The 16,144-nt window shown below is 46.6% G+C and overlaps 2 protein-coding genes across 3 annotated transcripts in view; one reads left to right on the top strand and one right to left on the bottom strand.

Annotated features, from left to right (window-relative positions):
- Positions 1–1,055, top strand: part of GSE1 (Gse1 coiled-coil protein) — a 121,602-nt gene extending 120,547 nt beyond the window's left edge. Inside the window, exon 15 of the mRNA XM_023732552.1 lies at positions 73–1,055. Within this exon, the coding sequence (XP_023588320.1) occupies positions 73–207 (135 nt within the window). The 3' untranslated portion in view covers positions 208–1,055. The remainder of the gene's footprint in view (positions 1–72) is intronic.
- A 63-nt stretch (positions 1,056–1,118) lies between these two features.
- Positions 1,119–15,654, bottom strand: GINS2 (GINS complex subunit 2). 2 transcript variants are annotated; one of them, XM_004377736.2, is made up of 5 exons: positions 15,516–15,654; positions 14,456–14,570; positions 8,396–8,495; positions 5,550–5,676; positions 1,119–5,330 (listed from the first exon to the last, which is right to left on the bottom strand). In XM_004377736.2, exons 1-5 carry the CDS (start codon positions 15,603–15,605, stop codon positions 5,205–5,207), a joined length of 558 nt encoding a protein of 185 aa, XP_004377793.1. In that variant the 5' UTR covers positions 15,606–15,654; the 3' UTR covers positions 1,119–5,204. The 2 variants fall into 2 exon arrangements, with proteins under 2 accessions (XP_004377793.1, XP_023588321.1); XM_023732553.1 differs by having other exon boundaries at positions 5,196–5,676.
- Between the last annotated feature and the right edge of the window lie 490 nt (positions 15,655–16,144).

The raw sequence follows: 16,144 nt of genomic DNA on the forward strand, positions 1-16,144 counted from the left end.
CATCTGTGCAGCTCACATTTCCTTAGAGTATGAAATGAGTTTGTTTTGACTTCCGTTTCTTTCTCTCTCCAGGAGTTAAGGAGCCAGAAACAGAAGATTGTTTCAGAAAGGGAACGACTCCAGGCAGAACTGGACCACTTACGGAAGTGCCTTGCGTTGCCTGCGATGCACTGGCCTAGGGGTTACTTTAAGGGATATCCTAGGTGACAGTTTCCCTTGCACTAGGCCGAACCTATAGTATAGAAATAATATCTATTTTATTACCTTGAATATTTAATATTTTTCACTGGGAGGTTTGAAGCTTAATGAGAATGTGCCATGCATGAAGGAAAGGATTTCCAGACTCCAGAAAAAAAGAGCTCACCTGACTTCCATGCAACTGAATCACCTTGGTAATTCAGCACGCAGCCAATGTAGGAAGCCCATAGGTTTTTTTCCTTAAAGGCGGTTTTATTCTTCCCCCACATCATTTTTAATCTGAAAGTGAAGGCTCCATTACCAACACTAAAAGCTTACCACTTACAGGCCCCGGGTGTATGTGATTGGGCAACACCAGTGGTGTTCCTTGTGTCACTCTGCCTAAAGAACCGGGTTTGCTCTTGCTGTTATGAGGGGCTAGGTCACATTGCTCCTGCTGAAAAGAAGGTTGGGTGCGTTGTAAGTAAAGGGCTTATTTGTTTCAGTTACTTTTCTGCAAAATTTTCTTGCAAGCACGAGATCTAGGAGCACACAAATCAACAGTACTTACAGACTCACCCAAAGGCTGTGCACTGGAAAAGCTCTGCCCTAAAAGTAAAGGAAGCGACAGACTGAAGGTACCTTTTTGTTACTCCGTGGGGGGAAATGTACAGAGCTCTATATATACATATATCCACACCCACCAAATTGTTGCTGCCGTGGGTGAGGTTTTCATACAAACGTAAAGTTTTGAAAGAAAAGTCAAAGGTGCTTCGGCCTTGTACTGTGTATATATATTAAAAACAAAGTTTTGTATGTTTTTATTACTTTAATTATTGTTATAAAAAGCCTGCCATTTTTAATATGTGGTTTGGGGAATTTTTGTTTGTTTTCCTGTTTGGGGGTTTTGTTTTTTGTTTTTGTTTTTATGGGCAAAAGGGAAAAAAAAAAAAACTTTGCTTTTAGTGTTTGTACTGCTGCTGGTCAGGACATTGAAATATTGATGTGTTTTTAAAATTAAAGAAAAAGAAAAGTAAAAGAGCTTACCACTGGCGCCTATGCGATCACTTCATTTTTAATTTGATTTGCACCAGGAAATGATGTAGAAAGCCATGCATACTTCTTACCTCCTTCCTTCACTCCCTCTCTGCCTCCCCTGGCATTTGGACGAGTTGCTATGAAGTGAGAAGGGGACAGTCTGTGGTGGGAACAAGTTAGTCCTCATGTGCATGCACTCGTGGCACACACAACGTGGGGCTTTTGTTAAAGAACCTTCTGGAGGTGAGCAGTTTTTGAGATCTGATGCTGTTTTACAGCAGTCTGAGAGCAGGTGCAAAGTAGGAACTTGAGAGGCTTCATTTTAGATGCAAAGCTTTGTTTAAGAGCCTAAAAGTAGAGTGAACACTTTCCGAGCTAACTCTCTCCTCCTCTTGAACTTACTGTGACAGGCACAGCAGTGCTAGGACAGGGGTCACTACGTCCAGGAGAAGCAGTGGGGAGAAGTCTGTCCTCGTCCCAGCTGTTGTTTGTCCAGGCAGCGTGTCATCGAAGGGCAAGGCCAGTGGCTGGCTGTGGGCAAGGGGAAGAGGAGACATGAACCTCCCAGAGGCAGGGCCCCCTTGGTCGTGGGTCAGGTGAAGGGCTGTCTGACCTTTGTGGAGGCTATTCCCTGTGCTCTGTGGTGGAGCCCTCAGCCCAGACCTCTGCTGTGCAGAACAGCTTGCTGGCAGATGGCATTGTGTCGCTTTATCTGTTCCCACACAGTTTGCTTTGTATGTCTGCCAAGAATCTTCCAGTTATTAGCAAACTCAGACAAACAGTGCCGCCAGTATTATCAGCAGTCAGCGAGCGCCCTCCTTTCCATAGCTCTGACTTTTGAAGAGCTTTAAGGCTGCGCTGGGGCTGCCTCCCCTGCAGAGACATTGAGATGAACGTTTCCCACAGGTGGGGACAGGTGTTTGTTTAGAGCGAGCAGTACTGCCAACAACCAGAGCAAAATACTCCTGAATTTCTCTGTTTAAAATCTGCTTGCTGTTTCTGGTCTGAAGGCCTAAGAGTCACGTCTTGGCAGTTCACTCCTAGCCCTCCTCCTGCATCACAGAACATGTCTGGATGCTTTTGGTGTACTCAGCTTTGGTAATGGCCTTGGCTGGAGTAAAGGGGGGAAAGCAGATATAATGACTTCAGAGAAAAGCACACCCCGTCCCTTTGACCATCAAGGGGAGCTCATGGCATGTGGGATAAAGGGATTGGCCATTCCAGAAAGGTCTCTGCCCAGGGGCAGCTGTGTCAATGAACTAGTGATAACTTTTTCCTCTGACTGAAATCATATCTTTATCTTGCTTTTGAGATTCTCTACCACTCCACCTCACCATCTTCCTACTTATCTGTGGAGCTCTCTCAGTATTCTTGGGCTCTAGAGATACTGACAATCAGAGAATAGAAACATAACCCAGGAAAGCACCATGCACAAAGAAAAATACAAGAAAGCAGCTCTTGGAAACAAAACGGCACCACCGCTAACACACAGTACCCTTCCACTGATTAGCTTCACAATCTGAAACACTTTTGATTACTTTCAGATGATTCTAGTGAGAGAGAACACAGTAGCATCTATTTTCAATTTGGGTTTAACAAAAATAGACAAATATGCAATCGCTGAAGCCTTTCATTGTTGTTCAGTTATTTCACACGGACCGTTCAGAAATACACCACATTTGCTCTAAGATGCAGGCTTTGTGTCAGTATTTGTGGGAGGACCTCAGTCTGGAAATGTCTTCCTAGATTACCTGGAAGAGACCATCTGTCCTCTAAACTCATGACATCTTCTAATGCTAAGTCACATGGTTCCACATTTAATTGCAGTACTAAAAACAAAGCTTTCCCCAAAACTTGGTGCTACACAAGCTGACAATTTGAAAATATCTTTGTTTCATATCAGAGACAAACTAAAATATCATGATCCTAACCCGCTGTCTCAGATAAAAGTGACCAAAACAGGAAGTTTCAACACTTTAATCTACATTCTAACCTTAAAGGAAATCACACACTTAATTGGCATTTAGCATTCTGTACCCTTAAGGAAATCCAGAAGAGTATTAAAAGGAGTCCACTCCTCCAGTAGCAAAGAATTACAATACCAGAAATTGTAAATGTATAGGTGGAATGGTGTTTCCCTCCAGTAGTTCACAATGCTGCCAACCCCTAACACTCGGCTGAACTTCACCACAGGCAGCCCCTTCCCTGACCTTTGTGATGTAAGGGCAGAAAGTTCCAAGGACCCACCACAAGATGGAGATGGTCAGCACAACCGGGTCTGGTACTCTGAAGTGTATAGTAGCCACTTAGCAGCAACCAACCTGACTCTTCCTCCTTGCTGTAGCCTGTTCCCAAACTGTGATCCAGTGCTTAACTTAAGACACTCCCTCCCTCTGCCTGCTAAGGACCGTGCCGACCGGTATGTTCCTTGTATGTACCCTGTGCTTACCTGCTAGACCAGTAAACCAGTACCTGGGAGGGAGGAGGACCGTGCCTCGACCACACTGGGGGCAGTTTAGATGCTGTGAAATTAAACCTGTTCTAAGTGTACTTGTTTGAATTCATTGTATTGTAATATTATTTGTTGAATGTAGTAATTAGGTATTTATGAATATATTGCTGTAATTTCTGACAACATTCAAAAAATAAAATAAAATTCTCCTAAATCATGTTAAGAGGAAAATCTTTTTTATATTAATAAAATGAGGGCCAGAAGAGCCCAGAACAACTGACAGAGGCTGTAGCTCAGCCAGAGTTATGAGAAAGGATGAGCGCTAAGAGACACAGGACACCTGACTTCCCACAACTACAAGGGAAGAGCCCCACATTCAATCTGAAGGATTCCAAGTCCCAGGGAGATGAATGAACAGTCACCTTCAATCATGGGATCATGTCTCATCCCTCAGTGTCTCGCTCTTGGGGGCTCAGACAATAACCAAGAGCCACTTGTTACAGGGACATCCAGGTAGCAATTTAAAACAGAAAATAGCACTTGAAGTAGGTTTGGACTTAAATACAACAGGACAGAGGGCTAGTTGCTCTCACACACACTCTGCACAAAACCCTTGAGAGGCCACATGCCACTGCCTTTGACAGCCAGGTTCTACAGTTGAAAACTGGCTACAAAGCCTTCTCACGGTGGGGCTTCTCACTCTGCCTCTCAAGGTAGCAAGCATCATTTCTGAGGATCCTAGCAGTTTCAAAATGCTAAGGTTCTAAATCCAAGAGCAAAGTGAAAGGTTCAACTTTCCTTCCCAGCACTGTCTTAAGTGTTACTCCTCTGCTCAATAACATCTCTCAAGAAACAACACATTACACCACCACCAGAGAAGCAGCCAAGAGAACAGAGGCCCCCAGAGTGCCCACCTCTGTCTTGGTTTATCACGTCATCTTAACCATGGGGTCTGCACCTCTCCCTTGGTAGTTACACAGGACGGAAATCCCACAAAGAGTCTCAGGTTTGGGTTGATTCGTTTTTATTGTATGTCAGGGCATAGCTTATCAAACACAGCTCCAGATCACTAGCCACTCCATCTGCCAGCCTTCTCTGTAAGCAGTGTCAGTAGATTCTAAATTTAGCCCGAGGTCAAGATCCAGGAGCAAAGAAAGACTTAAGCCTCCACGTCTACTGTGTTTGTATCTTTTAAAAGCAACACTCACAGACGTGGTACGCTCAGTCATGTGCGGCCATTTTGTGCATAAAAATAAAAAGCCCCCCGCCCCCAGAAAGAAAAGATGGCTTCTAGAGATAGATGTGGGATTGAAGACTATTCAGAGAGCCAAGTTTGGTGGACAAAACACAAACCCGCAGCTTCTGACAGCATCACAAATTCACTGCTTGCATCCTTGCGTATTTTTCATACATTTAGAACTATTTCTAGATGGCCATCCAGAACTATGAGTACCTCTCTTAAATCATTTCCAGAAGCACTCACATGGCACCCAGCAGGCCACCAGCTACACAGCCTTTACCAATTGGAGGCCTTGCTCTAGAAGTCCTGGGACTGGGTGCTGTCCGTGAGCTGCAGGCTGGTGCGGAGCTTGTACATGTGGTTGAGCGCCTGGGTAAGGAAAGCCCCACTGGTGCTGATCTCCATTGAGGTCAGGTTGTCCAGCTGAAACACGAGACAAAGGATACTACTCATTGAAAATAAGGAACCAATAATTGTTTTTTTTTTTAAAGAATGTAAAAGGTACGGCTACTCTGGGCAAGTTGGCCTGTTTCTTAAAAACTTCTGTTTTTTAAAGCCTGCTTGCGTAGCCAGGCAGGCAGCCCACCACGTGATAGTCCCCTCACAGCAGGCCCACACAAATGGGGCAGTGCTGCTCCCTACCTTGGCGTGTGCCTCCTGCTGCCTCACAAAGCTGTCAGCAGAGACCCGGAGTTTTGCCATCCGAGTGTCCCATGTGTCCTTGATCAGAGTGCGGATCTCATCTGCTTTAGGGATGTTGTCTGAAGCACTAAAGGAAGCAAGAGGTGAAACAGATTAAACACTCAGTAAACCAGAGCAACAGAAGTGGCTTAAGAAATACTGTTTGGGTTCAGGTGAAAGATGCAAGCTGTTCTAGAGTTGGAAAATTTGTCTTGTTTTGTTCTCAATTTTACCATGTAAGGATTTCTGGCAGTTGAGCTTGGTGCCAAGGAAATTCCACTGCGCTCCTCACAGAGTTCTTTTACCTCATGTGAGCTGGCCCACTGCAGGCTGCTGTACAAGGACTACTGTCTACCTGAAACTGTATGCTGGAAGACAGGCTCCATGCTGGACAGCCTCTGGTTCAGGAGCACTGCACTGTGTAATTTCCATTGAGAAGGAATGTTTCAGGGGCTGACTCAGGTAACGGTGTCAATGGCTCGATACCTATGGAATGCTGAACAGATCACTATGCCCTGCTAGTAGTCTGAGGGCTCACAATTGGCACGGTGGGGGTGGTGGGTGAGGCCAGGGAGAACAACAGCCCCGGCGCTGCACCAAGTCTCTCTCCTTGCAGGCACCTGGAAGGTCAGGTGTCACCCACTTTACAGATCAAACTGCCAATGAGCACCAGCCGAGCACACCTGCCCACAGCAGAGCTCTGAGCCAAAGCTCTGAGGGCCAAGCGCTCAGCCTCCTCATGAGATAGCTTTAAACTGACCTCTGAAGGAAAAGACAGACCAGAATCCCTCCAATATAAAGCAGAAGCAAACACTGTCCACCACTGGGCATTCTAGGATAAGGTAGGCATTATCTAGTATGACATTTATCCAGTGAGTTTTATTTATGAATCCAAACACACAGATTGTTGAGTCCTGCACGGCAAGTTAAAGAACAAAGGACCCCAGGTCCTTGTCAACTAGACTGCAGAACGAAGGTGGAATTAGGTCCCTTAGCCAGAAGAATTGTAAAACAAGGTTTGTGCTAGAAGCTGCATACATTATACACCCACTGTTGATGTTCCAAAGACCAGGTCATTATGCAAAAGTCAGCATTATGTGAAAATGGAGGATGACCACACAGATCACAAAATGGAGGGTGACTACATTACTGCATAACTGCCAAATTATATCATTACGTAACTGCCAAACCACTGAGAATCATGGCCCAGCCAACCTGACACATAACTTCAACTATCACAGCCAGTGTTACTCTCACCTCGCACCTCAGTGTTTGTTACTGGCAGACATATGTCATTAATGTGCAAAATGGTTGGATAGATTTTTTACTATTGTCGTAAATGTGAAATACTGGATAACAAAGATAGTAAGTGAGTAGGTGTATATTGAACATTGAAAACTAAAACTGAGCAGGCTGCACCCTCTCCCCTGGACAACAGCAACCACTTCTGACCTAGTCTGCTGCTCCAGAGCCACACTTTCCCAGCCTGTCCTCACTGCCCCTGCAGGCCCTCTGGCGGCACACCCTGCTTCAAACATCACCTGCAGATGAGGGGGCCTTGGCACCCACTGTTCCCTCACACATTCTCCATGTGCCAGAGCCCCCTGGTCCCAGGTACACCATGCCCTGCCACACTGCAGCACCTGTGGACACCAGTCCCATCCCCTCCTTTTACCCACCGAGAGAAGCTTTCCTCCTCCAAGCCAGGGCTCCGAAGGAGCCGCCTCTGAACCCTTCGCTGGCACCACTAGGCCTGATGTACTCTGAACAGCACTGTTACTGCAGTTTAACTCTGGTAAACATGCTCACATGGAACTCGAGCCCATGGGAACATCTAGGCCATGGAGAGCTTAGTATACTGTTGGTACTCCAGCTTTATGGAGTGAATAGGTGAGCTGAAGCCTATCACCAATTTAAGGGCAAGTGCATGTTCCATACCCAAATTTCCAGTTAAATTCAGTGCCATTCAGTGGTCCCCGGCCTGTCTACTGCCTGACAGCAGGCAGTAGGGAGCTCCCAAATTTTGCCTAGTTCTGCTCTTGAGCACATCAATTAACAGCTGCTCAGGGAGCTTCACCAGCTTGACATTTTGCATAGTACATTTTAAATGCCAATCAAAATTGCCCACCCCTGCCTGCCCCTCCACTGAGTCCATTCATTCATTCACTGAACAAGCCACAGGAGCAGCAGGCACATGCTAGGTGTAGGGGCCGAGCTGCATACAAGACAAGGTCGCTGCCCGTTTAGGTTGGGGGGTTGTGAGAGGGGTGAAGGAAGCGGATGTCTGGCTGTGCTGGACTTTGAGCAACATGTCAAGGGAAAGCCTCTGAGCACTGTCAGCAGGGGCCACTCCAGCTGTAACTAGGATGAAGTAGGAGCAGACCTGGAGACAGCATTAGATGTAGGCAAACAAGTGAAGAGGCTATATGACAGTGCGTTGTTGCCACTAGTGAACTTTCCTTTTGGCTAAAGGTCCTGTGAGACACAGAACACAAACCCGCAGAAGAAAAAGGAATAGCAGTGTAGGAAATAAAACACAATTACAAAAAAGGCTACTGCCAGAGGTGGCAACAGTGGCTCACTCTAGGGCCCAGTGTCAGGTGACAGGAGGTAGAATGTAAAGAGCCAAGGGACTTACAGCAGGGAGTGGGGACCAAGGAAAATGAGAGGGAGCAGAGAAAACGACTTGGGATTGCTGGGGCCTGGAGCCAGCGGGTACCACTTGGTGTCAGCAAGGAGCAAGGGGCAGGAGGGAAAGTCCTAAGCTCACTCTCACCTATGAGTCCTAAGAGCAGAGAGGCACTTACTGATTTAACAGGAGTTTGGTGAGTTCCATGTAGTAAGGGCTAGGCATTGGGGTAAAAGTTTCTTCCTTCCGCTCATGATCCCTTCTCTTCTCCAACTTTTCTGAAATTTAGAAGTGAATACATTTTACCATCACTACAGCCAAAATATTGTTTAAACCTTCCCAAGTTAACAAGTGTGTGTATTACCCATTCAACTGACTAATAAATTCATGGGAAATAAAACCTTTTGGGAACAACACTAGTATCATTAACTAGATGGTCATGGTCTATTTCCTTGAAAATTTCTCTCAGAGAAGGTAAATTTTTGTTGTTGCTTTGGCCTGCAGAATAAATTACTGAAAAGAGTATGTCAGAGCCAGAAGTTCTTTTTCTAGGGAAGGAGCAAATATTTTAGCTATCATGCAAGAAGTGATGAAAGTAACCAGTGACTAGAAAACTTATTTATTTACACTAAGCCTTGTTCAGAAGACAGCAAGACCCCTCACCGCTTATAGACAGCCGAGTCTGGAGCAGTATAACACAACATGCTGGTGTAAAGCCCAGTGTCTGGGATGGAACAGCTGAGTCCAATTCTATCCATCATTGTCACCGTCTCACACATACCCTCAGCTCCCCGGCTCCCCTCTCCATCTTACTAGCCATAGAAAATCCCAATCCCAACCCCAACTCTGGGCTGCTGTCCCACTGTACATCACTGACCGCCAACCTCCAGGGCCCTCGGTGCTGTCCTGCAATCCCTCCTATGCTCCCTACTCTACTCACCGTCTCACTTCCCTCTCCTCCCCGATCATTTCACGCCTGCTCTCCTCACCCTACTGCCCCACTTCTCACTGATGTCTTGCTCCCTATTTCACGAGAAAAGAAGAGCAGCCAATGAGCATGTCCAGCTTCCACCGCTCTACGACCAGCTTCTAGAGTGCACTGGCCCCTCCTCTCTCACCTACACAGGAGCAGGACCCCAGCAACATCTCCTCCTCCTGAAAGCCATTTCCCCCATATTCTGTCATTCCATCCACCATGCAGCAGTAGCTCCCATCTTAGAAAACCCTCCCCCAACACGAGTCCTTCCCAGCTACAATCCATTCTCATGCCCTGTACATCAAAACCAAGCGTTGTCTTGTACACATGGTAACTTCCTCTCATCTGTTAGCTCCCAAACCACTCAGATGGTATTTCTCCCAACCCTCCCAAAACAGCTCTCCCAGGTCAATGACCTCCACGCCACCCCACCCAGTGGCCAGTTCTCAGCCTCCACAGTGGACAATTCATCGACCTCCTCCTCCTTGAAGCGTATGCATCACTAACATCTGGAACACATGCTCTCTCTGACCTCGCCGGCTGCTCCCTCTCCATCCCTAGCCAATTCCTCCTGCCTTCCTGACCTCTCACTGCAGTACAGAGCTCAGTTCCCAGACCCCTTCCCCCTATCTCCCTACTACACTCACATCTCAGGTGATCTAGTCCTGCCTCACATCTTTGAATACAGTCTATTTGCTCACAATAATGACTTCCAAACTTACATACCCAGCTCGGCCCTCTGCCCTGAACAACTCCTGACTCAGTGTCCCACTGTGTATATTACTCTCACTTGGATAGCTTATCAGCACCTCAAGAGTAACATGTTCAAATCCCAACTCTGATTCCCACTCCAGCCCACCATCTGCTCCTGCAGTCTTCCCTGTCACAGCAAACGGAGATTCCAGTTCTTTCTGCAGCTCAAGCCAACAACCTTGGTGATTATCCTTAATGCTCCTCTCATCGCCCATGGCCAATCCTTCAACAAAGCCAGCTGAGTCTTCTTTCAAACACACCCAGACTCCAACCATGTCTACGCACCTCCACCAACTGGTCCAAGACACTCTCTCTCAGCTACTTCCAGGATAACTCCCTAACCGACCTCCACCCTCTTCCCCCCATCCCCCACGACACACACAAATGCAGACTTTCTTACATAGCAGTGATTCTTTTATTTATTTTTTTATCTAAACTGGATTATAAAACACTCCTGTTCAAACCCTCCAATGAATCAAAAAGACTGACAACACCAAACGTTGGCCTGGACTTGGAGCAATGGGAACTCTAGTACGTTTCTGGTGGAGTATAATAATTGTACAACCACTTCGAAAGATTGTGTGGCAGTGTCTTACAAAGTTAAGCTTAATCTACCACATGACCAGGCAATTCCACCTCTGTATTTATTTACCCAAGAAAAGTGACATATATCCACAAAAAGACTTGGACAAGAATATACATAGCAATCTTACTCACAATAGCCCAAAATTAGAAACAATTCAAAAGCCCAGCAACAGGAGAATGGGCAAACAAAATGGTATACTCACACAGTGGAAACTACTCAGCAACAAATATGAATGACCTAATGAGGTGTGCAACAACAGACTGACTCTCAAAAACATTACACTGAAAAACAGAAGTCAGACACAAGAAATCACATAATAGATGATTCCATTCATTTCAACTCCAAGAACAGGTTAAAGTAATCTATGGGGTCAGAAGTCAGAAAGCAGTCGGCTCTTGGGCAGGGCATACTGACTGGAAAGGCACACAAAAAGTTTGGGGTGACAGTAATGTTCTATACTATAGTGAAACCTGTGAGAGATGGAACTCGACGGGATTGCCTTGCTTTTCCAGGTCTCACAGGTTTCCCACCTTTGACAGGGTGCAGTCTTAATCACTTTTCTATTGCCTTCTATTAGTGGGAAGTATTTGTGTTTTCCTTCTCTGACAGGTCTCTGCCTTATGTATGTTCCAGCTTTCGCAGGTTTTATTGTATATCTTGTTTTCAGGTGATGTGTGTATATAATTGTGATGGGTATACCTCACTGTCAAAACTCAAACTGAACACTTTGATATGTGCATTTCACTGTATGTAAATTATGCCTCAATTTTTAAAATCCAGAAAACTTAAAAAAAGAAATCTAATGGATTTCTGCTTCATAGTAAGGGCCGCTATCCTTACAATGCCTTAGAAACAATCTACCACCAAAACCCCCACCCCAGATCACTCTTCCCCCTCAGTTCCTTCAGGTCTTGCCTCAAATGTCACTTTCCCAGACCACAAAAGAGCAACACCACTATACCTCCTCAGCCAACGTCCCCTCACCCTGCTTTATCTTCACTCCAGAGTACTTATGGCCACCTGACACACCTATTTATTTGCTCACTGTCCTCCCTCCACCAAAAAAGGAGCTTTTCGTTCACTGCCATACCCCCAACAGCTAAAATGGTGGGGCACCTAACAGGCATTCAATACATGTGTTGAATGAAGATACGTATATAGAAAAATTGAAGCAAAGGAAAAGAAGGAACAGGAAAACTAAATGAAGGCTTTTCTTCCTTTAAATCTCTTAAAACCAGTCGCTGTTGAATCGACTCCAACTCATGATAACCCGTATGCCAGAGTAGAACTGTGCTGTATAGGGTTTTCAGAGGCTGATTTTTTCAAAGTAGATCACCAAGCTTTTTTTCCGAGGCACCTCTGAGTGAACGCGAACCAACCAACCTTTTGGTTAGCAGCTGAATGCTTAATTGTTTGCACCACCCAGGGACTTGTAGCATATTACGCCTTCCTTACTTTTTTTAAAAACTTAGTGTGACCTGCATGTAGCTGAAGAAAGTGTTGTTACACTGCTGTATTGCCCAGGCAAGATCCCTGCCAAATTTCTGCTATGCAAGGATCACACAGGACGCAGAGAAAGTCTTTCCCCCACCTTTCTTCTGACCACAGTATGGCCCAAGCCCATGCACAAAGCTCCAGGCAAGTCTCTCCCCGCCTCTCTCGGATTCTGGCCTGCTGTGAGGTAGGCTCTTGTCCCCCATCACCTCATCACCTTGGGTCTGATGGGCCCAAACTGCCAGAAGTTGATCTTAAAAAAGGAGCCTCGAGAGGACATGGCACCAGTAGAGCCAGGCTTGCTAAGGTTCCCTGCTAACAAAGCCCCTTCAAAGCAGGAAGAATTGGGGTTTCCCCTTACACCTCAGGACTCCCAGCCTCACTCACCCCTTTAGGAGATGGAGTAGGGGAAACGTCCAGTTTTTCTTAAAGTGCACCTGGCTGAAAGGTGACTGTGCTTTGAGTAGGTAGGTATCCCCAGGTGATTCCCATTGCAGGGGGCAATTAGTGAGCCTTTTCAAACTCTATATGTATGCCCAACGCCCTCCATACCCCCTCCAAATGAAGATTCTTCAATATAATGAGCCTCGTATCTCTGAGGTGAGAAAAAACGGCAAATGCTCAGGATAAAGCCTATCTGAATTTTTAAATGCATCTTTTCTTTTTTTTTTAAAGCTTTACTGAGATACAATTTGCATAGCATACAACTCACTCATGTCCCTGAGTGGCAAAAATGGTTAAGTGCTCAACTCCTAATCAAAAGGTTGGTGGTTCGAACCCACCCAAAGGTGCCTCAGAAGACAGGCCTGGAGATCTGCTTCTGAGAGGTCACAGCCATTGAAAACCCTATAAAGCACAGTTCTACTACGCACACATGGAGTCGCCATGAGTCGAAATTGACACTACGTCAACTAACAACAAAAAAAGTGTATAATTCAATGCTTTTTAGTATATTCAGAGTTATACAACCATCATCTCAATGACTTTTAGAACATTTCATCACCCCAAAAAGAAATGCCATTCCCTTTAGTCATCACTCCCCTCCCGATTCCTCTATTCCCCCTACCCCGTCAATCACTAATCTGCTTTCTGCCTCTGTGGATGTGCCTATTCTGGACATTTCATATAAATGGAATCATTCAATATGTGGCCTTTTGCATTTGGCTTCTTTCACTTACACAGTATTTTCAAGGTTCATGTACGTTGTAGCACGTATCAGAATTTCATTTCTTTTTCTGGCCAAATAATATTTCATTGTATGGATGACTCACTACTTTCATACATTCTCTGTAATGTAAGTTGATGCCTCTGCTCCTGAATATACTAGTCTATACTTAGTAGGTGTCCCTGGGTGGTGCAAACAGTTAAGCACTCAACTAACAGAAAGGTTGGTGACTCAAACCCACCCAGAGGCACCTTGGGAGACAGGCTTGGCAAACTGCTTCCAAAAGGTCACAGCCTTGAAAACCCTATGGAGCAGTTCTACTCTGCACATGTAGGGTTGCCATGAGTCAGAATCAACTCAATGGCAACTAACAATAACCTACTTATTTATTTAAAAAAAAAAAAAAAATCCCCAAACTATTGTCCTGAGATAATCTTTAAACCTTAAACCGAAAGTATCCCTTCTTAAAATCAAACAGTAGTTTAGCTTAACTAGCTTAACTAGTAAAGAATAAGGAGCCCTGGTGGCACAATGGTTAAAGCACACTTGGCTGCTAACCAAAAGGTTGGCAGTTCCAACCCACCCACTGGCTCCACAGGAGAAAAGACTTGGCAATCTGCTCCCATAAAGATTACAGCCTAGGAAACCCTATGGGACAGTTCTACTTTGTCCTATGGGGTCGCTATGAGTCGGAATCAACTCGACGACTGTGTTTTTTTAGTTTAGTAAAGAATGTATGCCTTGAGCATTGTGCTCTTTTAAGATCTATATATGGGATCAAATTAATAACAGCAGCTCCAAAGATCAGACAGGAACCTTAGAGGGCTGGGAGTTTATGTTAATGGGGGAGGAACAACTCAGAAAAGGAGGGTGAGGATGGTTGCACAACTTGAAGAATGTAATCAGTGTCACTGAACTATACATGTAGAAATTGTTGAATTGGTGTATGTTCTGCTGTGTACACTGTCAACAACGACAACAACAAAAAAACATTAAAATAAGTGTTTCTTTAAGGTCACGTAATATTTTAAATTTTAAAGTAAGTTGATATATCTAAAATCAAAATTTCACTTAAACTAAAACATGACATTCATAACAGTGGTTAAGCAGAGCCTCCTAAGAAGTGAAGCCTGAAGCTCTTCAGCTGATCAGTGGATAAGTGGGCAAAACCAAGAAGGAGGGAGCCCTTGTGCCTCCACCTACCAGGAAAGAGTGTCACCCCAAATCTGGCCCACCCACACTTAAGTGTCAACAGTCTCCTTACCTACATCCATCCATTCGGGAGGTATCAACCGACACTTCTGTCTTTGTTTCAGGTTAATCGCCAGCCACAGAGGCACCTGCACTGGTAAACCGGGGTTAAAAGGCCCCAGGTCTCCCTGCCAAAGGTAAAACAAGCACCATAAGATGAACAAGAACAAAAAGCGCAACTGCACCTCATTGCTATCAAATAAGAGTAAAGACACTGTAGAAACTGAGGTCCCAATAAAAATAAAAATGCAGCTCTCACTGCAGACCCATGGGAAGGCACCTTTGCATCTACCTTTAAACACCTCTGAAACACCTGGGGTCCCCCAGTTTAAGAGTTTTCTTGATCCCACCTGCTGTCTTTTACTAGCTGAGAGTCAGGCAAATGCTACCACCTGAGCCCTGGGTTGCCTAAAGGGGCTGGATACATCACCCACCTGCTTACACCTGTGAAACACTTAATGTAACCCTCAGTGGAACGTGGGTACTCAACACAGGCGAATTCTCTCCTTCCCTTTCTACCTCTTTTTAGCAGTAGTCGTGGAGTCGAGTGCGACTCAGAGTGACCTCATGTGACAGAGTAGAACTGATCCACAGAGTTTCCTGGGGTGTAATCTTTACGGGAGCAGATCGTCAGGCCTTTCTCCCGTGGAACGGCTGGTAGGTTCGAACGGCCGACCTTTCGATTAACAGCCGAGTGAAGCGCCACCAGGGCTCTTTACTTTCTACTTCCGACCTCCAATTTCCAGGACACAATTATTAAACAGAACTTCAGTCTCCTCGGGGGCGGGGGGCACGGAGCCCCTTGACCTCAGGCGCCCGGGGGCTTCTCTAATTTAAAACGCGAAATCGACGGGATGGGTTTCATCTTTCTGACAAACGGGAACCGGAGGAGCGAGGACAGAGCCCAGATAGAGCAGGCAGAGTCCGCACCCCCAACCCTTCTCTTCCTGCCCTGGCCTCCCTACAGGGCTGCGCCCCCTCCCAGCCCGACTTCCGGGGCCAGGTCGCCTCTGGGGTCGTATCGGCCCCGCCGTCCCAGACCAGCGCCCCGACCACTGCCCGCTCCCCCTTACCCCGATGAGGTAGATCTTGTCCAGGCTGAAGTTAGGGATAATGGTCACCAGCTCCTTCTCGGCCAGAAATTCCACCTCGGCCGCGTCCATGGTGGCACTGGGCGACCCCTGGGTCAGTGCGCCATCCACGCCCCTTAGCGGCCCCGAAGAGGTTTCGCAGTCGCCTTTTCCCGCCTCAGCGCGGGGCCCGCCCCCGGCCGGAAGAGGCTTCCACATGACCTATGGGATCGCAGCGCTTTCCGCGGGGCGGCCGGAGGCGGAAACCGCGATTGTTACGCGCTCAGGGATTGGCGAGCCTGCTGCAGGCCGCCCCGCCTCTCCCGTGGGCTGGCGGGGCTCTGGCGCCGCGCACCCGGCGCTGGTTGTCGCTGGCTCCCCGCCACTGCGCCTCCTCGCCGGTAGCAGGAGTCCACATGCAGCCTGCGCGCACCTACGGCGTCCGCACCCGGCCGGGAGGAAATGCATTTACTGGGCCAAGTTCAGGACTGGGCTCCGGGACACGGGGAGACCTGGACAGACGCGGCCCCAGTAGAGTGAGCGAAAGCTTGTTTCTCTTTACTTCCCAATTTTCTGCCCTCCACCAAAAAGAAACCATACCCGTTGCCATGAGCGATTCTGACTCATGGCGA

This window comes from Trichechus manatus, unplaced genomic scaffold, assembly GCF_000243295.1.
Source record: "Trichechus manatus latirostris isolate Lorelei unplaced genomic scaffold, TriManLat1.0 scaffold00053, whole genome shotgun sequence".
In the NCBI taxonomy this organism is placed as follows: domain Eukaryota; kingdom Metazoa; phylum Chordata; class Mammalia; order Sirenia; family Trichechidae; genus Trichechus; species Trichechus manatus.

Coding starts and splice junctions, on each gene's coding strand:
- GINS2 (XM_023732553.1), bottom strand. CDS start 15,605: ATGGACGCGGCCGAGGTGGAATTTCTGGCCGAGAAGGAGCTGGTGACC. Junction 8,496..14,455: donor TCCCGAATGGATGGATGTAG/GTAAGGAGACTG, acceptor TCTAAATTTCAG/AAAAGTTGGAGAAGAGAAGG. Junction 5,677..8,395: donor ACCAAACTCCTGTTAAATCA/GTAAGTGCCTCT, acceptor TGCTTCCTTTAG/TGCTTCAGACAACATCCCTA.